A 25,892-nucleotide genomic window follows, 5' to 3' on the forward strand; every position below is an offset into this window, starting at 1 on the left:
GCTCGCTGTGCATTTCCTGGAGAGACGAGAGTCCAGGAGATGTACGCATGGGGCTCAGACGGCACCGGGGTGGTCAGTTCAGCAGAGTCCTCCCGGGTAGATTCAGATCTAGGAGGAACTTCATGTTTAAGCTGAGACCTGAAGGAGGAGTGGCGGCTGCTGTGGAGTCGGCACGGGGATGCCCCCGGTAAGTCGAAGCTGCAGGACGGGACTTGCGGGGCACAAGCAAAGGGCTGCAGGTTCCTGCCCCAGGGTGAGGGGTAGGTCACGTCGCCTCTGCCCACGGGGAGCCACGTCAAACCTCAGCTCTTGTCACTCTCTTGTCCTCTTTACAGTTAGAATCCAGACTTTTAGAAACCTATCTGTCATCACACAATCCGACACACATTCCTTCCAAAACATAAATCGAATAGGGAGGGAGGGCAGTACACAACCTAAGTTAGGGAATCCTTACCTACTCTGGCATTTTTGCTCTCAAAGCTGCTGCTGTTACTAATCAGTCTTTCTAGGCATTCCTCTCCACACAAGCTGAGAAGTTGCTATTTTCTCCTCTGTCTGGTGGTTAAGTTTTGGGTCTGCCGGTAAAGACTTAGGCCCAGTACATATCTGTTATCCCATTTGTGGGGACTGTGTGATGTGGTTGGAAACAACGTATCTTTCTCACATTCTCACTCACTCCCCATGAGGTCATTAAAGCAGCGTGTCCCCTGCCCCCCAGCCCGCGGTTGCAGAGCTGCTCTGTTGGCCTCTTCACGTTGCAGCTCTTGAGCTCCGGGCAGTGCCGTTGAAAGGGGTGCCTTTCCTGGATTAGGCCCTTAGGGAGAGTATTGAAGGTCTGGTCTTTCTGTAGTGCTTCTGTTGGAATTGAGCCCATAACCAAGGTTGATTATATTCGTTTGTTGCCAGCAGATAACAGTGGCACTGCTATTTCCATCTGTTACCACTGCTTTCAGATCATTCTAATTAAATCTCCTAGTCATCAGTTTCTGAATGAATTATGTTTTGGGGCATTTGGAAAATTTGTCACATAAACCCTTTGGACCGCAGCCCATGCATTCATTTCATGTTGTTTTGTGCCCCAAAGTTGCACCTCTGAATATTTTTAGGAGCTGAGAACTCTCTTCTAAGGGCACGAGGGGTTGTTTTGTGGTTTGCCTCTAAGACGGGCTTTGGGCCCCCTTGGTTTGTGGTTGTTCATGGCAGGTCAGCCATTCTGAGTACCTTTGTTTTGATTTTGCTCTCAGAGGTACAGTAATTGGTAGTTGACATAGCTGAAGTATAATCCCTAATATCCCGTTAAAGGAGATGGAGGTGGGCTCTTCCATGTGGTTTCAATTGTCATTTTAGTTCTCTTCTAGACAGTGAAATGATGCCTAAAATAAACCTCATTCTGACTCCTTGTGAGAGATGTGTCAGACATCCCAAAGAATGAGATTATGCATCATTGTGGCACAGGAAACGGCAGCATCTATATACTGCCAGAGAACGTGCACAGACGTTAGAAACCGACTGACCTCATTCAAACCCAACTTTCTGCTTGCTTCTTGTGTTAACCTTGGCCAAGTTAATTCACCTCTCCCATAGTTTACCCCTCTGTAAGTACATAAGCTGCCTAATTCCCAGGGTTGTTAGGCTGTTGCATGAGGTTTCATATGAAAAGCCCCTGGAGGATAATAGGTTCTCCATAAATGGTGGCTGCTACCTTACAATTGAGCCGGTGTGAAAAGATGCTCTACCTCGTTGTTAGGGAAATGCCGGTTAAAACCACGGTGGGATACCAGTACAATACCAGATGATTAATGTGGAGAAACTGGACCCTCATACATTGCTGGGGGGAATGTAAAATAGTGCGGCTGCTTGGAAAACAGGAGGTTCCTCAAAAAGTTAAATGTAGAGTTGCCACCTGACCCAACAATTCCACTCCCAGGTATCTACCCAAGGAATGAAGACACAGGTCCACACAAAGACCTGCATGTAAATGTTCATAGCAGCCTTATTCATAGTAGCCAAAACGAGGAAACAACCCAAATGAATGGATAAACAAATTGTGGTGTATCCATTCAAGAGAATACTATTTAGCACTGAAAAGGAGTGAACTGCCGATAAATGCAAGGTTGATGGACATATGCAGACATGAAAGACTATAAGTTGTATGATTCTTATTTAATTGAACCTTGTAGAAAAGGCAGAGCTATAGAGATGGAGAATCGGTTGGTGTTGCCTGGGCTGCAGTGGGAGCTGGACTTGACTGCAGAAGGAAATGAGAGAACTTTTACGGGGGATGGAAATGTTCTAAAACTTGACTGTGGTGTTGAATGCACAGCTGAGTAAATTTCTAAAACTCAGCAAGCTGTGCATTGAAAATGGGTGACTTTTAGGAACTCCCTGGTGGTCCAGTGGCTAGTACTCCATGCTTTCACTGCCGAGGGCCTGGGTTCAATCCCTGGTCAGGGAACTAAGATCCCACAAGCTGTGCAGCTCGAGTCCCCCCAAAAGAAAGAAAAGAAAGAAAATGAGTGACTTTTATGGTTGTGATTTTGTGACTTATAGTGAGAAATATATACCCCTGTAAAGGTGTCTGTTGTTAGGTTAAGGGAGTGACTTTTGGAAAGCCCGTAGGTAGTCTAAGGATGGGGGCTGCTTCCAGGGGAACCAGCCATGTGATTAGAGGATTGGAACTTTCAGTCCACCCCCAGATCTCCAGAGGAACGGACAAGAGCGGGAGATTGAATCTGTTTACCAGTGGCCAATGATTGCATCATGCCTGTGTAATGAAGCCTCCATAAAAACCCAAAAGGATGGGGTTCACAGGCTTCCAGGGTGACCACGTGGAGATTCGGGAAGAGCGGTACACAGAGAGCATGGAGACTGTGCCCTGCCCTTCCCCCAGACCTTGCCCTATGCGTTGCTTCCATCTGGCTGCTCCTGAGTTATATCCCTTTACAATAAACCAGTGATCTAGTGAGTAAAATGTTTCCATGAGTTCTGTGAGCTGCTCTAGCAAATTGACGGAACCCGAGGAGGGGGTCGTGGGAACCTCCAATCTATAGCTGGTTGGTCAGAAGCACAGGTGACAACCTGGACTTGCGATTGACGTCTGAGAGGGGAGGGGAGTAGGGCAGTCATGGAGGACTGAGCCCTTGACCTGTGGGCTCTGACGCTGTCTCCAGGTAGTGTCAGATGGAGTTGAAGTGTAGGACCCCCGGCTGGTGTCGGAGCATTGCTTGGTGAGGGGGAAGCCCACGCACATCGGGCATCAGATGTGTTGTGAGTGTGGTCATTGTGTGTGAGGGAAGCACAGGAGGAGTGTGGCTTTTCCAACGCAGTGGTGTATAAGTTAAACCTCACGTTGAGCTAGAACTTGGATGACATGACAGTCTCATAAATTACGCTTTCTATTGATGATTATGTTAACAAAATAACGTGGTTTTCAGAACTCTTGTGTTCAGGTGAACAGGAGCGCTGCACGCCTGTTTTGAGTGCTTCAGGGGATCCTGTCTTTTGCACTAATTTAGGGTTATGTGCCTGTTGTTACCACAACAGCTTCTGATTATTGTTAGAGGAACTTAAGACTCAACGGAGAGATATTTGTAAAGTAACCCAAAAGAAATCACACTGTCCAAAAATAACACTATACAGTTAAGCTTATATATAGTCCCATTCTTTTTCCTATGAATATACATTAATATTTATTTTTATATTGTTAAAATCAAGTATATGTAATGTGCTTAAGACTGACTGCATAAAATGAGCATTTTCCATGATGTTAAAATTTTTATAAATACGGTTTTAATTACTGACTACGTGAGTATTTGTTTCAGTAGCCCCCTCTGGCCTTGTATATTCTTTTTAACAAACTTTGCTTATCTGTTACTTCTTATTTAATTCCTACCTGGATAACGTTTACTTTTGTCAACCAATTATATTTCCTTCATTTCAATACCTCTTTATATCCACTCTCGAATTCTGTATTGGACCGCAAATGATCTGCTTTTTAAAGTGACATTTATCATCAGTATTTTGAAATATATCTTTTCATGTTATTTTCTCTCTCCTATGATGTATAACAAAAATATACTATCTTAGATATACTATTTTACTGACTTTATTTTTCTTAGCAAAATATTCCCGTGCTATTGTATGCTTCTCTACAATGTCTTTTGGATGTGTTATAATATTGTTAGCCAAAGCCATATTCTGAAAATTTTGGTTATTTCCAATTTTTATTAATAACATTTTTTCACAATTGTTAATATTATTTCCTTGGGATAAATGGTTTTTTTTTAACATCTTTATTGGAGTATAATTGCTTTACAATGGTGTGTTAGTTTCTGCTTTATAACAAAGTGAATCAGTTATACATATATCCCCATATCTCTTCCCTCTTGCGTCTCCCTCCCTCTCACCCTCCCTATCCCACCCCTCCAGGCGGTCACAAAGCACCGAGCTGATCTCCCTGTGCTATGCGGCTGCTTCCCACTAGCTATCTACCTTACGTTTGGTAGTGTATATATGTCCATGCCTCTCTCTCGCTTTGTCACAGCTTACCCTTCCCCCTCCCCATATCCTCAAGTCCCTTCTCTAGTAGGTCTGTGTCTTTATTCCTGTCTTACCCCTAGGTTCTTCATGACATTCTTTTTTCTTAAATTCCATATATATGTGTTAGCATACGGTATTTGTCTTTCTCTTTCTGACTTACTTCACTCTGTATGACAGACTCTAGGTCTATCCACCTCATTACAAATAGCTCAATTTCGTTTCTTTTTATGGCTGAGTAATATTCCATTGTATATATGTGCCACATCTTCTTTATCCATTCATCCAATGATGGACAAGGGATAAATGTTAATAACCCTGTTTAAGTTATGTACATTTCAAAGGTTCTTTGACATATATTGAAAAATTGTCCTCCTGAGACATTATACTTCCAACAGTATCATGTGATATGTATTTTCCTTCATGCCTTCATCAACTGTAGATACTAGGTCTTTTTCTTTTTCATTAAATAATTTGATATATAAATCCATACTATTATAATTTACATTTATTTGATTACTAATGAACTGCATCTTTTGAAATAGGTTTATTGATCTTTTGTGTTTCTTCTTTGAAGAATTCTCATTTCTATCACTTTTATTTTTTCCTATTGGGATTTTTATCCTTTCTTATTGGATTATATAAGCTCTTTATTGTTTAAGGGCATTAGTCTTATTCTATTTGAATGCTTTCCTCTATTTTCCTTTTAATTTTGGTGATCTAATTGAACTTGAGGAAATCTGCTCTCCTACCATTCTTTTATGAAAAACCAAAGCAGATAAAGCAGAGACTTTATTTAGAGTAAGTTATGGGAGTTCACAGAATTTTCTCAGGGCTATGCAGCTGGGACTACTTATGTCTTATAGTCTCCATGACCCTAAGATCTTCAGGATATTAGTAGATAGTGCTACCTCTCTGTTGGTTATTTGCTGGCCATTTATGATGTGGTTTCTTCTGTAAGACACTGGAAGATTCTTTATTTCTGTTTTCTTGAGTTTCTCTGCTTTTTTCTCCTTTAATAAATGATGTTTATGAGCAGCCTCATACTCTTATTTCTAAAGACAGCAGCAACAACAAAACAAACACAAAAAAACCAAGGTTCCTTGGAAATGTGCTCCTGAAAAAAATGAATGTCCAGAAACCCAAGGATTAAGTAATAAACACTTAGGGAATTGATTTAAATTCCAGTACAGGAATTTAAAGCATGATCATTCCTATTTATTATTTGAAATTCGGAGACCTTGAGATAATTAACTGTCACTCCCTCCATAAATTCTTGATCAGACTTCAAGGCCTCTCCACGCCTCGTGCCTCTGTCCCTGGTCCTGAGCACAAAACCCACCAGCGTCCGGGAGGCTCCCTCTTTCAGACTGCAGAGTGTGGAGCCCATGCTAACTGGGCTGAACTGAACGCAGCCGGATCTCAAGGCGCATCTGAGTTCAGCTTTTGACCAATGTGAAAGCAGCACCTTGTCCCAGCACAGCGCGGAGAGAGTCGTCGGGCTGATTTCTCTTGGGGCAGAGCAGATTGTGGGCTTACTGGCCCACGGACAGACTGGCTAAAGTTATTACCACAATAAGTAAAATAAGGATCCTTACTTTCCAGGTGTGGGTGGGATTAGTTCTGTTAGTGAAGCCCTCGTTTGCCAGTTTGCTATTCATTTAAAGATCCCACCTAAACTGCCACTGAACAGAAGGAAGAAGGGTAGGATTTAGATAAAATCCTCCGTGCTTTGAATCCCTTCGACTTTGCTCTTGACTACCACGTGTCCCAAAGTCACAGGTGGATTCACTTCTCTCAGAGTCGATCAGAATTGTGGTACAGCTATTCTTTGAGCTTGGAATAGAAAAAGGATGTACTATTTTATTAAATGGTGGCATCCTGGTTCTTCCTATAGGCAGTAGAGATAGATGTAGAATAATTTATGTCAGCATGACGATTATTATTTGGGATTAGCAAGGATTTGTTCTTTGGGGCTTATTTAGATCTTGGCTAACTATGGATAACTATATTTAGGAGGGCTTAACTACATTTATAGATATCCTAGTCCTTCAATAACAGGCCACTGGGATTCTTTCCTGAGTACAGATGTCTTACAAGCCTTTCCAGTTTAAAGCTTACATTCCCTCACTTGGATTTCTCCTGACACTAGATGTTCTCTCACAATTCCACAGATTCTGCTTTGTTAATAGTTTGTAAATTGTATGTCGCTACTCTTTACACTCTCTTCAGGAAATAGATGCTTGTGCTATCAGTGCTTCCACTAGACACATCACGAGCTCTTTGAAGGCCTGCCGTTTGCCCGGAACGTGGTAGAGCATCTTGGCTATTGTGGGCGCCCAGTCAGTGACAGAAAGTAGCCGACCTGACCCCTCCTAACAAGTGTATTTTCTGTTTCAGTAGAGGGTCAGTTTTTGAGAAATCACGGTAGTATCTTTGCAGAATGCATAGAGCTACTTTTAGGGGTAGACGTAAAACCCTGAAATTGATTTTTCCCCCCTTATTTACTTTTCAAAGTCTTTTTGGAGAGGGGCTTATTGTTTTTAGGGAGATTTTGGAAAACTGCATACCACAGAGTTTTCCAAAATGTAAGGTATTACATATTTAGAATCTTTGTTCTCAGGAGGTTCGGAAGCATGGCTTCTGCTTAAATGATAGATGGTCACGGGAAAAATGAGCCTTGGAAGTCATTTGTTCTAGAGAATTGAGAAAGCTGGCTTCAGGGTGTGCATTTCGGGCTAGAGTTGCTAACGGTGGCTGTGGCATTTAGTCAGCTATGCCCCGGTCTGGCATTTAGATATGTGCGGTCTCAGTTACTTCATAAAGCCGTCTTATACATTCAGCAGGGAGGAGAGTCTGTCCTGTTTTATTTATTTTTGACTTTTTTATAACATCTTTATTGGAGTATAATTGCTTTACAGTGGTGTGTTAGTTTCTGCTTTATAACAAAGTGAATCAGCTGTACATATACATATATCCCCATATCTCCTCCCTCTTGCGTCTCCTTCCCACCCGCCCTGTCCCACCCCTCTAGGTGGTCACAAAGCACCGATCTGTCCTGTTTCAGAAGTAAGGAAGCTGAGATCCGGACTAACTGGCAACGTGGCTGGTGAGTGGCAGTCAGGATTGGAACCCAGTTTTCTAGGCTTTAATCCATCCTTCCTCTGTGGGGTGGATTCATCCGGGCCCCTGTGCCGTGGAACCTGGCACAGTGCTTCTGTCTGCTTTTCCCCATGCTGCCATCTGCCTGCCTGTGGTGTTGCCTCTGACAGCCCAGCATTGTTGGGCAGTATTCTGGAAAGCCCCGCGTCACTCATCCTTTACAAACTCCCATTTTGACCACATCTGCAAAGTTCCAAGCTGTCTGGCTCTGCCCGGAATCCTGGTGTTTATGCTGATTTGGAAATTGCAATCGGTAGGCTAACTGTGGCTCTGCTGGTGGACTTTCACTTGGCAGGAACTGGCTCTTCATCCTGGGTGGTTTCCAGCAGGAATCTCCCTCTGCACTTCCTACCTGTGGAACCTAATCTCCATGTTTAGCACGAGGCCTCTCGGATGCTGTGCAAACCGACTTGGACACCGGTGTGCAGTTAACCAGCGTTTACTGGAGGAGAGACTCAGCAATGGAAAGGATCAGAGCTCCCCAGTCCTCACTCAGTGTTTTTCAGTTGATTCATGAAATGTGACTTGCGTTCTTCCTATTCTCCAGCTCTAAAATGGTATAATAATGTGTTAACGTTTGTGAGGTACCATATGTGCGTGTTGCTACGGTATCGACATTCCTTACAGGAAAGCTGTTGTAAAAAGTCCAGCGTCCAAAAGTAGCGAAGACCTTGCCTGGATATTAGCAAATTTCAAGCAGCTCAGTTTAAAAGGGATTTTTCTCTTCTCAGGAAATATGGCCGCAACATTTTCTTAAGAGAATCTCTAATAAAGGAACAAACGGGGTTCATACTTCAAAAATTGGTCTTACTTGAGTGGCTTAGTGAAAAATGGTGAAAGGTTATCAGCAAAGAACTGAGAAAGAGTAACAAACAAGCACCAGTGGAGTTACTGGATACCCCAGCAAACGCTGGGAAGAGACTGTGGGAGGTCTGAGCGCGAGTGGGTGGAGCTAGTGACCTTGGCATCTGAGGGCCCAGGAGGAGAGGGTGTCCTTGTAAGTTTCGTGTGCGCGTTAATCCCAGCTCCCTCCATGTGGTCACTCCTGGCAAAGGGGTGGCCTGTGTAGGAGCTCCGTGATGGCACTTAGGGAATCTCTTTGGGCCGGGGAGAGTGGAGTTAAAAAAAAATCTGGGCCCGTTGCCCTGAGTCTCCGTTGAGATGCCTTTTGGGGTGGCCAGGGCAGCAGGAAGGGAGGTTTTGTTTTTTTTTTAATTTTTATTTATTTATTTTTGGCTGCGTTGTCTTCCTTGCGGTGCACGGGCTTCTCACTGTGGCGGCTTCTCTTGTTGCAGAGCACGGGCACTAGGCACGTGGGCTCAGTAGTTGTGGCATGCGGGCTCAGTAGTTGCAGCGCAATGGGCTCCAGGTGCGTGGGCTCAGTAGTTGTGGCTTGCAGGCTCTAGAGCGCAGGCTCAGTAGTTGTGGTGCATGGGCTTAGTTGCTCTGCGGCATGTGGGATCTTCCTGGACCAGGGCTGAGAACCCGTGTCCCCTGCATTGGCAGGCGGATTCTTAACCACTGCGCCACCAGGGAAGTCCAAGGGAGGGGTTTTGGACTTGGGCTCTGGTGTCCTGAGCTTCGGGACTGGCATCAGGGGCACCGTTTCTTGACTGTGTGTGGAACTTGAGTGTCAAATTCCAAGAAAGTGTGTCTGTCTCTAGCGGTGATGGAGAATGAAGAAGAGACGTTGGAAATGCCACCTGGAAATAAGACCCAGTTTCTCAGTTTATCGTAGAAGACTCTAGTGAAATGAGTTGTAATTTAGGGCAGAGACCTGAAATTGCTCTTCCTTGCCAAAATAAATTGATTTCTTCAGCTGTCTGAACTTCATTTCTTGAACTGGACAAGAGCTAACCTAGTCTAAATTAAACTCATTTTCCATTAATAAAACTGGGTCACTTCAGGTTGCCTGAATGTGCTTCTGAGTGTCTTAAAGCATATATATATTTTTAAAATCCCACGTTTCATGCTCTTTTCATAACTCATCTAATTTAGCCAGCATAACACATAACAATTTTTTAATATATTTATTTATTTATTTGGCTGTGTTGGGTCTTCATTGCTGCGCGCGGGCTTTCTCTAGTTGCAGCGAGCGGGGTCTACTCTTTGTTGTGGTGCACGGGCTTCTCATTGTCATGGCTTCTCTTGTTGCAGAGCACGGGCTCTAGGCATGCAGGCTTCAGTAGTTGTGGCGCACGGGCTTTGTTGCTCCGTGGCATGTGGGATCTTCCCGGATCAGGGCTCAGAACCCGTGTCCCCTGCATTGGCAGGCGGATTCTTAACCACTGCGCCACCAGGGAAGTCCAACACATAACATTTGAACTCACTTCTCCCTTGGCATTCTGCAATAGATTTGGGGTCTGTTTCTGAACTTCTACAGCTGTCAGGCAGACTGAGGCAGGAGGACATCACCATACTCCTGCAGGGGTAGGCGCTGGACAAGACAGTTCGTCCCTGCCTTGCCCAAAGAAAGCTTTGTTTTCACTGTGCCTTTTCCTGCTGGTAGGGACCGATGAACATGGATCATGGAGGTAGGAAGTCGTGTATTTTTAAAGTGATGGCATGAGTGGATTAATTTTAGAAGAGCCTTGCTCAGCTAGGTCAGAGCGTTTCTGCTTGGAGTGCTCACTTGCAGTTGGTGCCACTGGCTTCCTCTTACTTGTCAGGTGTTTGAGATACTGAAGCCTTCAGGGTGGCATCGCACCTGCTCTGCCCTGCCCTCCCCTCCAGAAAGTTCAGCATCCACTTCCTTGGAAAACACAGGGAACTCTCTCCTTGTCCCCCTCTTCCGTCTTTCTCCTCCCTGGGAATGATCAAGGGCAGGGCCCCTGCGGATGTGTCAGGTCAGTTCTGCCTCACAGAGTCTGGCAGACGAGGGTGCCCACTGGGGAATCAACGACTTGAATATGGCTTTTGGAAGACAGGGGACCCTTGAACAACGTAGGTTTGAACTGCATGGATCCACTTATACCTGAATTGTTTTCCGTGGTAAATACGACAGCACTACACGATCTGTGGGGACGGAGGGCTGACCAAAGTTCTACGCGAATTTTCAACTGTGTGGACAGTGGGTGCCCCGAACGTCTGCGTTGTTCGAGGGTCAGCTGTATTCTGAAATATAAAGGTCTAGAAATGTTAAGACTCTGGGAAATGTCTTTCAAAACCAAAAATTGGGTGAAATCTTTGTAATAATTTACTTCTATCATTCTTTAGATATTTGAAGTGTCATAGCATGTGAATTTTTAAGAATGGATTGTTTTTAATCTGCATTTTTAATGAATTATTCATCCCCATTTAGTTATTTATTTATTTGGCTGGGCTGGGTCTTAGCTGTGGCACACGGGATCTTCGTTGCAGCCTGCTGGGTCTTGAGTTGCGGCGTGTGAACTCTTACTTGTGGCATGTGGGATCTAGTTCCCCGACCAGAGATCGAACCCGGGCCCCGTGCATTGGGAGCATAGAATCTTAGCCACTGGACCACCAGGGAAGTCCCCCCACCCCTTGTATTTAGAGCTATGAAAAGCTAGAAAAATTATAGGGAAATAGATGTTTTCCTATGTTTTCTTCTCTTTTAAAAATTTTGAAGAAATAACAAGTCATGTTGGGGATGGATCTCCCTCTAGTTCATCGTCCCCCCAACCCCTGCTTCTCACGCTTTAAGCTGCATTCACTCATCCTTCCTTGTTTCTTTTCATGGGATCTTCTCAACAATATGCAAACTACTTTTCACTGACAAAGCTTTTCTTCCTTCTATTTCCAGTGCACAGAGGCCAAAAAGCATTGCTGGTATTTTGAAGGACTCTATCCAACCTATTACATGTAAGTATTTGCACTTATCTGTTCGTTTGATTCTGTGGGCACATCTTTCTCTGGGAATTATTTCTTTCATAGGTCACAGGACTGGTTATGGGATGGGGCATGCCCAGCCTCACGAGGCCTCCACCCCACAATGAGCAGGCGACCTCCCTAAGGATGCTCTCCACCCAGACCAGCTGCTCTGAGGACAGCATGGAATTCTGGGTGCTCTGTTCTGTGAGGCATGTTAGCTTGTACATGATTGGTCACAAAGGGCAAAATGTCTGAACAAGGCCAGAGTTATGCTGGTTTATCCAAATCTTCCTAGGCAAAGGGAGGAAAGGTAGTGGGAAAGAATTTTGAACTTGAGCAGGACAGGACAAAGTACTTAGCTCAGCTGCTGTGACTGTGAGAGAGAGAGAGAGAGAGGGAGGGAGAGAGAGAGAGAGAGAGAGAGAGAGAGAGACGACAGTGATCACAAGGGTCACCCAGCCTGGCCCCTCCCCAGGCAGGTGCAGTCAGCCTTGTATGGCTCTTGGTTCAGGGCAGGTTATGCCTCTTCCTGTGCCCTCAGCACCTGCCAATATTACTCTTATTAAAAGCATTGCCATATTTTCTCCCTATTGTTTTTCTGTATTTTTAATATCTGCTGTGTTAGCCACTAGCTCTGCTGAGCCACCTGCCTAGGTGGCCAGATTAACTCTCTAGATTATTAATTATTATTTTTGATAGTGTTTTGAAGTTCTGTAAGTTTTGAGTGGAATGAGCCCAATTAATTTTTCCCAGAAACTCTTCTATTGAATTTTGTGAAACATGAGAAATTTCAGTAATGCATATAATTGTGTTATAGAAGAAACACTCTCTTTTCTAGTATATAGGGAGATTGGACAGGAAATACTACACAAAGAGGATTAGTTCTTAATTGGCTAAGATGTATGTTTTTCTTACCTGGCATTCTTGGGGAGTTTTTAATCTCAGAGAGACCAGTGTAGGTGGGGAAGGTTGCTGGGCTGTGAATGGGGACGAAGCACAGGGAAATGGGCAGTTTTCCAGCCTTGGCTTCATATCAACAAGCAGGAGTCCTTACTGCCCTACGTGGTGGGAGTCCTGGCAGAAATCCTCTGCAACTGCAAAAAGACAAAATCCACTTGGAAGGTAAAGCAGCAGCAAAAGGGCTTCGGTTCTAATTACAGAGTCGTCAGGTTGAAGAAAAATGGTTGTGGGATAAAAGGGAGATGAAAAACTTGGTTCTTAGTACAGTGGGTTTTCCCTGGGAAGCTTTAGTTCTTGATTCAACTTCTTACGCAGGTGTGGCAGGTGTGAATCAACCGTGTCTTCCTTTGAGCTCTTTCTCCAGCTTTTTTGTAGATCAGCTGATGAACCATTTCCTGGTTTTTCAGAGGTTGGTAGTCAGAGGTCCTTGCTGTTCTTGTACTTACTTGCTCGTTTGTTCCTTTATACGTTATTTATTCACTACATATTTTGAAAGTGTTTTTGCATTGACAGAAAATACAGAGACAAGCCCTGTTTTGTCACTCAGACCTGCTGGTTTGGATTCCTTTCACCTCTCTTCTCTGCTGATAGTGAGGGGAAGGGTCCTAAAAATTAAAAAGTAAAGTCACTCTGCTTTTAGAGTACTGAAGCTCAGTATAAAAGTAACAACAGGTGACATTCATTGAGCACTTAATATAGGCTAGGCAGTTTTACGTCCCTTACATGAATTTATGTCACTTAATCCCCTAGCCATTCCTCTCCTCTCTGTTCCCACTGCCTCCACCTGAGTCCATACCTCTGTCAATGCTCATCTGAAGCACTGTATAAACTCCCCCCGCCCAGTGTTACTGAGCTATAATTGGCATATAACATTGTATAGGTTTAAGGTGTATAACGTGATGATTTGATACACTTATATATTACAAAATGATTACCACAATAGCGTTAGCTAACACCTACATCACATCACATAATTACATTTTTTTGGTGATGAGAACATTTAAGATGTACTCTTTTAGTAACTTGAAAGTATATAATAAAGTATTGTTAACTATAATCACCATGCTGTGCATTAGAGCCCCAGAACTACTTATTTATCTTATAACTGGAAGTTTGTACTCCTTAACACGTCTCCTCATTCCACGCCCCCTGCCCCAGTCCCTGGTAACCACCATTCTACCCTCTTTTTCTTTTTAATAAATTTATTTATTTATTTTTGGCTGCATTGGGTCTTCGTTGCTGCGCACGGGCTTTCTCTAGCTGTGGCGAGCAGGGGCTGCTCTTCATTGCGATGCACGGGCTTCTCCTTGCGGAGCACGGGCTCTAGGCACACGGGCTTCAGTAGTTGTGGCACTCAGGCTCAGTAGTTGTAGCTCGCGGGCTCTAGAGCACAGGCTCAGTAGTTGTGGCGCACAGGCTTAGTTGTTCCGCGGCATGTGGGATCTTCCTGGACCAGGGCTTGAACCCGTGTCCCCTGCATTGGCAGGTGGATTCTTTTTTTTTTTTTTTTTTTTTTTTGTGGTACGCAGGCTTCTCACTGTTGTGGCCTCTCCCGTTGTGGAGCACAGGCTCTGGACGCTCAGACTCAGCGGCCATGGCTCACGGGCCCAGCCGCTCTGCGGCATGTGGGATCCTCCCGGACCGGGGCACGAACCTGTGTCCCCTGCATCGGCAGGCAGACTCCCAACCACTGTGCCACCAGGGAAGCCCGGCAGGTGGATTCTTAACCACTGTGCCACCAGGGAAGTCCTACCTTCTTTTTCTAAGAGTTCTGTGTTTTAGATTCCACATGTAAGTGAGATCATAATGATTTATCTTTCTCTGTCTTATTTCGCTTAGCATAATGCCCTCAAAGTCCATCTATGTTGTTGCAAATGGCAGGATTTCCCTCTTTCTCAGGACTGAATAAAATTCCATTGTGTATATATGTACCAGATCGTCTTTATCCATTCATCCATCGACAGACAGGTTGTTTCCATGTCTTGGCTATTGTGAATGATGCTACAATGAACCATAAGATTGCAGATACCTCTTTGAGATCTTGTTTCCACTTCCTTTGCATATACACCCAGAAGTAGAATTGGCAGCTCTATTTTTAATTTTTTGCTGTTCTCCATAGTGGCTGTACCAATTTACATTCCTACCAACAGTGCACAGGGTTCACATTTTTTCCACACCAACACTTATCTTGTCTTTTTGATGATAGCCATTCTAACAGGTGTGAGGTGATACCTCTGTGTGGTTTTGGTTTGCATTTCCCTGTTGATTCATGATGATTGAGCACTTTTCATGTACCTGTTGGCTATCTCTGTGTCTTCTTTGGAAAATGATCTGTTCAGTTCCTCTGCCCATTTTTTTTTTTTTTTTTTTTTTTTGCGGTATGCAGGCCTCTTACTGTTGTGGCCTCTCCCGTTGCAGAGCACAGGCTGCAGACGCCCAGGCCCAGCAGCCATGGCTCACGGGCCCAGCCGCTCCGCGGCATGTGGGATCCTCCCGGACTGGGGCACGAACCCATGTCCCCTGCATCGGCAGGTGGACTCTCAACCACTGCGCCACCAGGGAAGCCCCCCTCTGCCCATTTTTTAATTGGATTATTTGGGTTTTTTGCTGTTGAGTTATATGAGTTCCTTGTATGTTTTAGATATTAATCCCTTATCTGATATATGGTTTGCAAATATTTTCTTCCATTCAGTAGACTGCCTTTTCATTTTGTTGAGTGTTTCTTCTGCTGAACAGAAGTGTTTTAGTTTGATGTAGTCCCTTTTGTTTTTTGTGTTTTTGTTGTTTGTGCTTTTGGTGTCATGTCCAAAGTCATTGCCAAGACCAGTGTTGAGGAGTTTCAGTTTCTTCCCTACAGTTTCTTCTAGGAGTTTTAGATCCATTTCAAGTTAATTTTTGTGAGTGGTGTAAGATAGGGGTTCAATTTCATTTTTCTCCATGTGTTTCTTCAGTTTTCCCAGAGCTATTTGTTAAAGAGACTATCTTTCCCCATTGGATGCTTTTGGCTCTTGTGTTAAATATTAGTTGACCTTTTATGCTAGGGTTTATTTCTGGGCTTTTTATTCTGTTCCATTGTCTATATTCATGTCAGTACCAAACTGTTTTATTACTGTAGCTTTGTTGTATAATCTGAAGTCAGGGAGTGTGATACCTCCAGCTTAGTTCTTTTCAGGGTTGCTTTGGCTATTCAAGGTCTTTTGTGATTCCATACAAATTTTAGGATTGTTTTTTCTATTTCTGTAAAAATGCCATTGGAATTTTGATAGGAATTCCAGTGATGCTCTAGATGACTTTATAATGGATCTCCTTTCATTCTCTTCTCCCATCAAGTTCTCACTTCTTTCTAAATTACTGAAAATTTTGTGTCACTCTCCTACTTAAAAACGTCAGGAACAAAGTTCAAATCCTTAGCCAACTGTAAACAGGTTTCTATGATACTTGGCTGGTTTTATCTTCTTTATTGTGAGTCCCATGAAGGCAAGGCCCACAGCTTTATTTTAAAAATTTTCTTATTTGTCTTTTTTTTTTAATTGAAGTAAAGTTTATTTACAATGTTGTGTTAGTTTCAGGTGTATAGCAAAGTGACTCAGTTATTTATATTTATATATATATATATATATATATATATAAAGAATATATATTCTTATCAGATTCTTTTCCATTATAGGTTATTACAAGATATTGAATGTAGTTCCCTGTACAACAGTAGGTCCTTGCTGTTTATCTATTTTATCTAGTAGTTGTGCCTGTTAATCCCAAACTCCTAATTTATCCTTCCCCCCTTCCCCCTTTGGTAGCCATAAGTTTGTTCTCTATGTCTGTGAGTATATTTCTGTTTTGTATTAATGAACTTATGTATGTTCATTTGTATAGTTTTTTAGATTCCACATATAAGTGATATCATGTGATATATGTCTTTCTTTGTCTGGTTTACTTCAGCTTAGTATGATAATCTCTAGGTCCACCCATGTTGCTGCAAATGGCATTATTTCATTCTTTTTAAAAAATTTTTGTTGAAGTATAGTTGATTTACAATGTTGTGTTAATTTCTGCTGTACAGCAAAGTGATTCAGTTATACATATATATATTCCTTTTCATATTCTTTTCCATTATGGTTTATCACAAGATATTGAATGTAGTTCCCTGTGCTATATGGTAGGACCTTGTTGTTTACCTATCCTGTGTATTACAGCATCTGCTAATCCCAAACTCCCAACCCTTTCCTCCCCCACCCCTCCCCTTGGCAACCACAAGTCTGTTCTCTATGTCTGTTTCTGTTTTGTAGATGTGTTCATTTGTGTTGTATTTTAGATTCCACATATAAATGATATATGGTATTTGTCTTTCTCTTTCTGACTTATTTTGCTTAGTATGATAATCTCTAGGTCCATTCATGTTGCTGCAAATGGCATTATTTCATTCTTTTTATGGCTGAGAAATAATCCATTGTATATATGTACCACATCTTCCTTATCCATTCATCTGGTGATAGACATTTAGGTTGCTTCCATGTCTTAGCTACTGTACATACTGCTGCAATGAACACTGGGGTGCATGTTTGAAATAGAGCTTTTGTCTTTTCCGGATATATGCCCAGGAGTGGGATTGCAGGATCATACGGTTATTTTTAGTTTTTTAAGGAACCTCCATACTGTTCTCCATAGTGGCTGCACCAATTTACATTCCCACCAACAGTGGAGGAGGGTTCCCTTTTCTCCACACCCTCTCCAGCATTTATTGTTTGTACACTTTCTGATGATGGCCATTCTGACTGGTGTAAGTTGGTACCTCATTGTAGTTTTGATTTGCATTTCTCTAATAATTAGCAATGTTGAGCTTCTTTTCATGTCCCTATTAGGGCCTACAACTTTTAAATGAACTCTCCATGCTAGGACAGTGCCTGGCACACAGGGGACATCCCTGAATGTTAAGTGGATTTGAGTGGATGCTTTTCCATCCAGTCACCACCACTGGTCAGCATTGGCTCTGCTGGTTCCTCTCAGGCATTTCCATGTTCTCTGCCGGGCAGGGTCCTAAGTTTCTCCTTCCTAGTTGGCTCTGATATAGCATCTTAGAGGGTCTTCACACAGTGTTGTGTGTCCACTGAGGGCTTCTGAGATTGGGCCTTGATGTGTGCATCTGCTTGGCCTCAGTGTGTGGCATAGTACGTGGCACTTGATGCTTGTCTTCACGTTTGCAGTTTGTTTACTACCAGCTTGTTTTGCCCTGATTTCATTTCCCATATTCTGGAACCTTGTCCTTAAATAGATCTTTAAGTGTTCTGGGGGCCAGAAGATCAGGGGTCAAATATTTGCTCTATTACTTTTTTACAAAACTGAGATGAAACTTACCACGAAAAAAGAAAATTACAGGCCAATATCACTGATGAACATAGGTGCAAAAATCCTTGACAAAATACAAGCAAACTTAATCCAACAGTACATTAGAAGGATCATACACTGGGTTCAAGATGGCAGAGTAAAAGGACGTGCTCTCACTCCCTCTTGTAGCAACACCAGAATTACAACTAACTGCTGAACAATCATCGACAGGAAGACACTGGAACTCAGCAAAAAGGATACCCCACATCCAAAGACAAAGGAGTAGCCACAATGAGACACCAGTAGGAGGGGCGCAATCACAATAAAATCAAATCCCATAACTGCTGGGTGGGTGACTCACAAACTGGAGAACACTTATACCACAGAAGTCTACCCACTGGAGTGAAGGTTCTGAGCCCCACGTCAGGCTTCCCAACCTCGGGGCCTGGCAATGGGAGGAGGAATTCCTAGAGAATCAGACTTTGAAGGCTAGCGGGATTTGATTGCAAGATTTCGACAGGACTGGGGGAAACAGAGACTCCACTCTTGGAGGGCACACACAAAGTAGTGTGTGCATCGGGACCCAGGGGAAGGAGCAGTGACCCCATAGGAGACTGAACCAGACCTACCTGCTAGTGTTGGAGGGTCTCCTGCAGAGGCAGGGTGTGGCTGTGTGTCACCGTGAGGACAAGGACACTGGCAGCAGAAGTTCTGGGAAGTACTCCTTGGCATGAGCCCTCCCAGATTCCACCATTAGCCCCACCAAAGAGCCCAGGTAGGCTCCAGTGTTGGGTTGCCTCAGGCCAAAAAACCAACAGGGAGGGAAGCCAGCCCCACCCATCAGCAGACAAGTGCATTAAAGTTTTACTTAGCTCTGCCCACCAAAGCAACAGCCAGCTGTACCCACCACCAGTCCCTCCCATCAGGTAACTTGTGCAAGCCTCTTAGATAGCCTCATCCACCACAGGGCAGACAGCAGAAGCAAGAAGAACTACAATCCTGCAGCCTGTGGAACAAAAAACACATTCACAGAAAGATAGACAAGATGAAAAGGCAGAGGGCTATGTACCAGATGAAGGAACAAGATAAAACCCCAGAAAAACAATGAAATGAAGTAAAGATAGGCAACCTTCCAGAAAAAGAATTCAGAATAATGATAGTGAAAGTGATCCAGGACCTTGGAAAAAGAATGGAGGCAAAGATCGAGAAGATGGAAGAACTGTTTAACAAAGACCTAGATGAATTAAAGAACAAACAAACAGAGATGAACAACACAATAACTGAAATGAAAACTACACTAGAAGGAATAGCAGAATAACTGAGGCAGAAGAACGCATAAGTGACCTGGAAGACAGAATGGTGGACTTCACTGCTGCAGAGCAGAATAAAGAAAAAAGAATGAAAAGAAATAAAGACAGCCTAAGAGACCTCTGGGACAACATTAAACGCAACAACATTCACATTATAGGGGTCCCAAAAGGAGAAGAGAGAGAGAGAAAGGACCCGAGAAAATATTTGAAGAGATTATAGTCGAAAACTTCCCTAACATGGGAAAGGAAATAGCCACCCAAGTCCAGGAAGTACAGAGTCCCATACAGGATGAACCCAAGGAGAAACACGCTGAGACACATAGTAATCAAATTGGCAAAAATTAAAGACAAAGAAAAATTATTGAAAGCAACAAGGGAAAAATGACAAATAACATACAAGGGAACTCCCATAAGGTTAACAGCTGATTACTCAGCAGAAACTCTACAAGCCAGAGGGAGTGGCATGATATACTTAAAGTGATGAAAGGGAAGAACCTACAACAAAGGTTACTCTACCCAGCAAGGATCTCATTCAGATTCAATGGAGAAATCAAAAGCTTTACAGACAAGCAAAAGCTGAGAGAATTCAGCACCACCAAACCAGCTCTACAACAAATGCTAAAGGAACTTCTCTAAGTGGGAAACACAAGAGAAGAAAAGGACCTACAAAAACAAACCCACAACAGTTAAGAAAATCGTAATAGGAACATACATATTGATAATTACCTTAAATGTGAATGGATTAAATGCTCCAACCAAAAGACACAGGCTTGCTGAATGGATACAAAAACAAGACCCATATATATGCTGTCTACAAGAGACCCACTTCAGAGCTAGGGACACATTCAGACTGAAAGTGAGGAGATGGAAAAAGATATTCCATGCAAATGGATATCAAAAGAAAGCTGGAGTAGCAATACTTATATCAGATAAAATAGACTTTAAAATAAAGAATGTTACAAGAGACAAGGAAGGACACTACATAATGATCAAGGGATCAATCCAAGAAGAAGATATAACAATTAGAAATATATATACACCCAACATAGGAGCACCTCAATATATAAGGCAACTGCTAACAGCTCTAAAAGAGGAAATTGACAGTAACACAATAATAGTGGGGGACTTTAACACCTCACTTACACCAATGGACAGATCATCCAAACAGAAAATTAATAAGGAGACACACACTTTAAATGACACAATAAACCGGACAGATTTAATTGTTAGTTATAGGACATTCCATCCAAAAACCGCAGATTACACTTTCTTCTCAAGTGCACATGGAACATTCTCCAGGATAGATCACATCTTGGGTCACGAATCAAGCCTCAGTAAATTTAAGAAAATTGAAATCATATCAAGCATCTTTTGTGATCACAACGCTATGAGATTAGAAATCAGTTACAGGGAAAAAAACGTAAAAAGCACAAACACATGGAAGCTAAACAATACGTTACTAAATAACCAAGAGATCACTGAAGAAATCAAAGAGGAAATAAAAAAATACCTAGAGACAAATGACAATGAAAACACAACGATCCAAAACCTATGGGATGCAGCAAAAGCAGTTCTAAGAGGGAAGTTTGTAGCTATACAAGCCTACCTCAAGAAACAAGAAAAATCTCAAATAAACAATCTAACATTACACCTAAAGGAACTGGAGAAAGAAGAACAAATAAAACCCAAAGTTAGTAGAAGGAAAAAAATCATAAAGATCAGAGCAGAAATAAATGAATTAGAAACAAAGAAAACAATGGCAAAGATCAATAAAACTAAAAGCTGGTTCTTTGAGAAGATAAACAAAATAGATAAACCATTAGCCAGACTCATCAAGAGGGAGAGGACTCAAATCAATAAAATTACAAATGAAAAAGGAGAAATCACAACTGACACTGCAGAAATACAAAGGATTATAAGAGATTACTACAAACAACTCTATGCCAATAAAATGTACAACCTGGAAGAAATGGACAAATTCTTAGAAAGGTATAACCTTCCAAGACTGAACCAGGAAGAAATAGAAAATATGAACAGACCAATCACAAGTAATGAAATTCAAACTGTGATTAAAAATCTTCCAACAAACTAAAATCCAGGATCAGATGGCTTCACAGGTGAGTTCTATCAAACATTTAGAGAAGAGCTAACACCCATCCTTCTCAAACTCTTCCAAAAAATTGCAGAGGAAGGAACACTCCCAAACTCATTCCATGAGGCCACCACCACCCTAAAACCAAAACCAGACCAAGATACTACTAAAAAAGAAAATTACAGACCAATATCACTGATGAATATAGATGCAAAAATCCTCAACAAAATATTAGCAAACAAAATCCAACAACACATTAAAAGGATCATACACCATGATCAAGTGGGATTAATCCCAGGCATGCAAGGATTCTTCAATACATGCAAATCAATCAATGTGATACACCATATTAACAAATTGAAGAAGAAAAACCATATGATCATCTCAATAGATGCAGAAAAAGCTTTTGACAAAATTCAACACCCATTTATGATAAAAACTCTCCAGAAAGTGGGCATAGAGGAAACCTACCTCAACATAATAAAGGCCCTGTATGACAAACCCATAGCAAACATCATTCTCAATGGTGAAAAACTGAAAGCATTTCCTCTAAGATCAGGAACAAGACAAGGATGTCCACTCTCGCCACTATTATTCAACATAGTTTTGGAAGTCCTAGTCACAGCAATCAGAGAAGAAAAAGAAATAAAAGGAATCCAAATTGGAAAAGAAGAAGTAAAACTGTCACTGTTTGCAGATGACATGATACTATACATAGAGAATCCTAAAGATGCCACCAGAAAATTACTAGAGCTAATCAATGAATTTGGTAAAGTTGCAGGATACAAAATTAATGCACAGAAATCTTTTGCATTCCTAAACACTAATGATGAAAATCTAAAAGAGAAATTAAGGAAACACTCCCATTTACCATTGCAACAAAAAGAATAAAATATCTAGGAATAAACCTACCTAGGAAGACAAAAGACCTGTATGCAGAAAACTATAAGACACTGTTGAAAGAAATTAAAGATGATACCAACAGATGGAGAGATATCCCATGTTCTTGGATTGGAAGACTCAACATTGTTAAAATGACTCTACTACCCGAAGCAATCTACAGATTCAATGCAATCCCTATCAAATTACCAATGGCGTTTTTTTTTTTATAGAACTAGAACAAAAAAATCTTAAAATTTGTATGGAGACACAAAAGACCCCGAATAGCCAAATCAGTCTTGAGGGGAAAAAATGGAGTTGGAGGAATCAGACTCCCTGACTTCAGACTATACTACAAAGCTACAGCAATCAAGACAATATGGTACTGGCACAAAAACAGAAATATAGATCAATGGAACAGGATAGAAAGCCCAGAGATAAACCCACACACCTATGGTCAACTAGTCTATACAAAGGAGGCAAGGATATACAATGGAGAAAAGACAGTCTCTTCAATAAGTGGTGCTGGGAAAACTGGACAGCTACGTGTAAAAGAATGAAATTAGAACACTCCCCAACACCATACACAAAAATAAACTCAAAATGGATTAGAGACCTAAATGTAAGACCGGACACTATGAAACTCTTAGAGGAAAACATAGGAAGAACACTCTTTGACATAAATCATAGCAGGATCTTTTTCGATCCACCTCCTAGAGTAATGGAAATAAAAACAAAAATAAACAAATGGGACCTAATGAAACTTTAAAAGCTTTTGCAAAGCAAAGGAAACTACAAGGAAGACAAAAAGACAACCCTCAGAATGGGAAAAAATATTTGCAAACAAATCAACGGACAAAGGATTAATCTCCAAAATATATAAACAGCTCATGATGCTCAATATTAAAAAAACAAACAACCCAATCAAAACATGGGCAGAAGACCTAAATAGGCATTTCTCCAAAGAGGACATACAGATGGCCAAGAAGCACATGAAAAGCTGCTCAACATCACTAATTATTAGAGAAATGCAAATCAAAACTACAATGAATTATCACCTCACACCAGTTAGAATGGGCATCATCAGAAAATCTACAAACAACAAATGCTAGAGAGGGTGTGGAGAAAAGGGAACCTCCTACACTGTTGCTGATAATGTAAATTGGTGCAGCCACTGTGGAGAACAGTATGGAGGTTCTTTAAAAACTAAAAATAAAACTACAACGTTATCCTGCAATCCTACTTCTGGGCATATACCCAGAAAAGATGAAAACTCTAATTTAAAAGACACACGCACCCCAATGTTCGTTGCAGCATTACTTACAATAGCTAAGACATGGAACCAACCTAAATGTCCATCAACGGAGGAATGGATAAAGGAGATGTGGTATATATATATATATATATACACCACATATATAATGGAATATTACTCAGCCATAAAAAAGAATGAAATTATGCCATTTGTGGCAACATGGATGGACCTGGAGATTATCATACTACTAAGTGAAGTAAGCCAGACAGAGAAAGACAACTATCATATGATTACCACTTATATGTGGAATATAAAAAAAAAGATACAAATGAACTTATATACAAAACAGAAATAGACCCACAGACTTAGAAAACAAACTTATGGTTATCAAAGGGGGAAGGTAGGGGGAGGGATAAATTAGGAGTTTGGGACTATCATACACACACTGCTATATATAAACTAGATAAACAACAGGGACCTACTTTATAGCACAGGCAACTCTACTCAATATTTTACAATAACCTATAAGGGAAAAGATTCTGAAAAAGAATATATATATATTTATATATATGTGTATATATGTGTGTGTGTGTGTATTGTGTATATATATATACACATATATACACACACACATATATGCATAACAATCACTTTGCTGTACACCTGAAACACAACATTGTAAATCAACTATAGTTCAATTAAAAAAAAAAAAAAAGAACAGGTGAAATTTACATAATAGAATGAACCATTTTGAAGTGAACAGCGCGGTGGCATTGTAGTTCGGGGCCTGTGCATGGCCAGCACTGAAATCATATGCAGATGCATACACACCCAAGTGTAGCTTGCATCTGTGCTGTGTATGCACACAAGGTTGGTTCTTACACAAACCGACCTTGCCACTTGCCTCCACCCTTGAGGCGTGTTGATGTCCTGACACACCCACGGGCTCAGTGTGCTGCTGGCAGAAGAGCTGCTTTTTACCGTCTGCTCCATTTAGCATGTGAAAGCTCATCTCCCGGCTTTCCATCAAGCTGGGGCAATGGAGTGCTTATATCCAAGGGGAGTCAGGAGCAGTGACTTAGATGTATTCTACTCTGTCCCAGCTTTCGTCGCTCAAGGATCGATTTGCTGCAGGCTAGATACCAGCCACAGACCGATCACAACCTAGGCTAGAAGCACTTGCGCCTGTGTGTCGTTCCCGGAAGCCAACCCCATCGTGGTTTCTGTGGACGTGGCACAGATGGTGGTGCAGGTAAAGGAGACTCGCTTACAGCTCAGGCTTGCCCTTGCTGGGGGCCTGGGCATCAAGGTCCAGCACTGTGGTCTGCATGGCACACCAGACCTGCCTCTGGACACACGTCCGGTGCCACGTGCTTACTGCTCGAGGAGCCGGATGCTACACCTCCTTCGTTCAATCCCCCGATGCCTGTTGAGTGTCTGCCACATGCCGGCTGTTGGGGTCCGGTGGTGCAGGTCAGGGGTGGTACTGTGCCCCAGGGAGCTGGGACACAATAATGTGTGACCGACCAGTTAATATTTTGAAGCACCTTTAACATTAAATTGAAAAATCATGAGTTATGACAGATCTCATTTAACAAATATATTCCTGGTATATTCTGCCTTCCATTTCTTCTGGGCAAAGTGCTTTGTGTAAGATTCTCCTAGATAGATAATTCCTGAAAGATATGTTGACTCAAGATGGCATTTTTATTCTGTTTGAGGGTTCCCCCCTGTGGAAAAACATGTTACAAACAACACCTCTGTTTTGTGCTTATAACTTACCACGGAGCACACTGGGGAGAGAACATGCAGGTCACACACTTGTTTTACAGATTTTACTCTTGCTTTTGAAATCTAATTTCATTTGACTCACCAGAAGTCCCAGAAGTAGACACTCCTTCTGCTTCCTTTGTCTGTCTTCATGTTCCTGAATTTCATTCTAGCATTGTAGTCATCAAGCTACTAGAGGCTAATTTTTTTAAAAAGATAATTAGGTTTCCACTGTAGCTACCTGGACGTGTAAAATGACTCTCCCCTGATTGGTTTGTTGATCCAAACTATATCTCTGTCTGCCCTCTGCCTTCATCAAGGTTTTTGATTTCTTTAATTTTTTCATTTATGGAGTATGTATATGTACGAGCAAAAGGTATTCTCATTTTTGAAGAAAAAGTCCCTTTGGAATCTGAACAGAGAAGCAACACATGTTTCAACCCTCTTTCCTATGATTTTTTTCTTTCCATCTGTCCTTCACTACCTTTCTTTCCTATCTACAGTCTGAGCTTTCAAAAGCTTTTAATTGAAATGTACCTTTTCTTTTTTTTTTGGCTGTGTTGGGTCTTCGTTGCTGCGCACGGGCTTTCTCTAGTTGCGGCGAGTGGGGGCTACTCTTCCTTGCAGTGCGTGGGCTTCTCATTGCAGTGGCTTCCCTTGTTGCAGGGCACGGGCTCTAGGCGCGCAGACTTCAGTAGTTGAAGCATGGGGGCTCAGTAGTTGTGGCTCATGGGCTCAGTAGTTGTGGCTCACGGGCTGTAGAGTGCAGGTTTCA

At 42.1% G+C, this 25,892-nt stretch overlaps 1 protein-coding gene across 4 annotated transcripts in view; it reads left to right on the plus strand.

Moving 5' to 3' along the window:
- Window positions 1–25,892, plus strand: part of VOPP1 (VOPP1 WW domain binding protein) — a 92,532-nt gene that overhangs the window by 34,177 nt on the left and 32,463 nt on the right. For 3 of the 4 annotated variants that reach the window (XR_009565176.1, XR_009565175.1, XM_030871305.2), the window contains exon 2: window positions 11,462–11,520. Coding sequence is in view for 2 of the 4 variants with exons in the window: in XM_030871305.2 (XP_030727165.1) it covers window positions 11,462–11,520 (59 nt within the window). In the remaining 2 variants the exon portion in view is untranslated. Of the gene's footprint in view, window positions 1–111; window positions 188–11,461; window positions 11,521–25,892 lie in introns of those variants that run through there. The other variant, XM_060304915.1, reaches the window with a different exon arrangement.

Source organism: Globicephala melas, chromosome 9, assembly GCF_963455315.2.
Source record: "Globicephala melas chromosome 9, mGloMel1.2, whole genome shotgun sequence".
NCBI classification, from domain to species: domain Eukaryota; kingdom Metazoa; phylum Chordata; class Mammalia; order Artiodactyla; family Delphinidae; genus Globicephala; species Globicephala melas.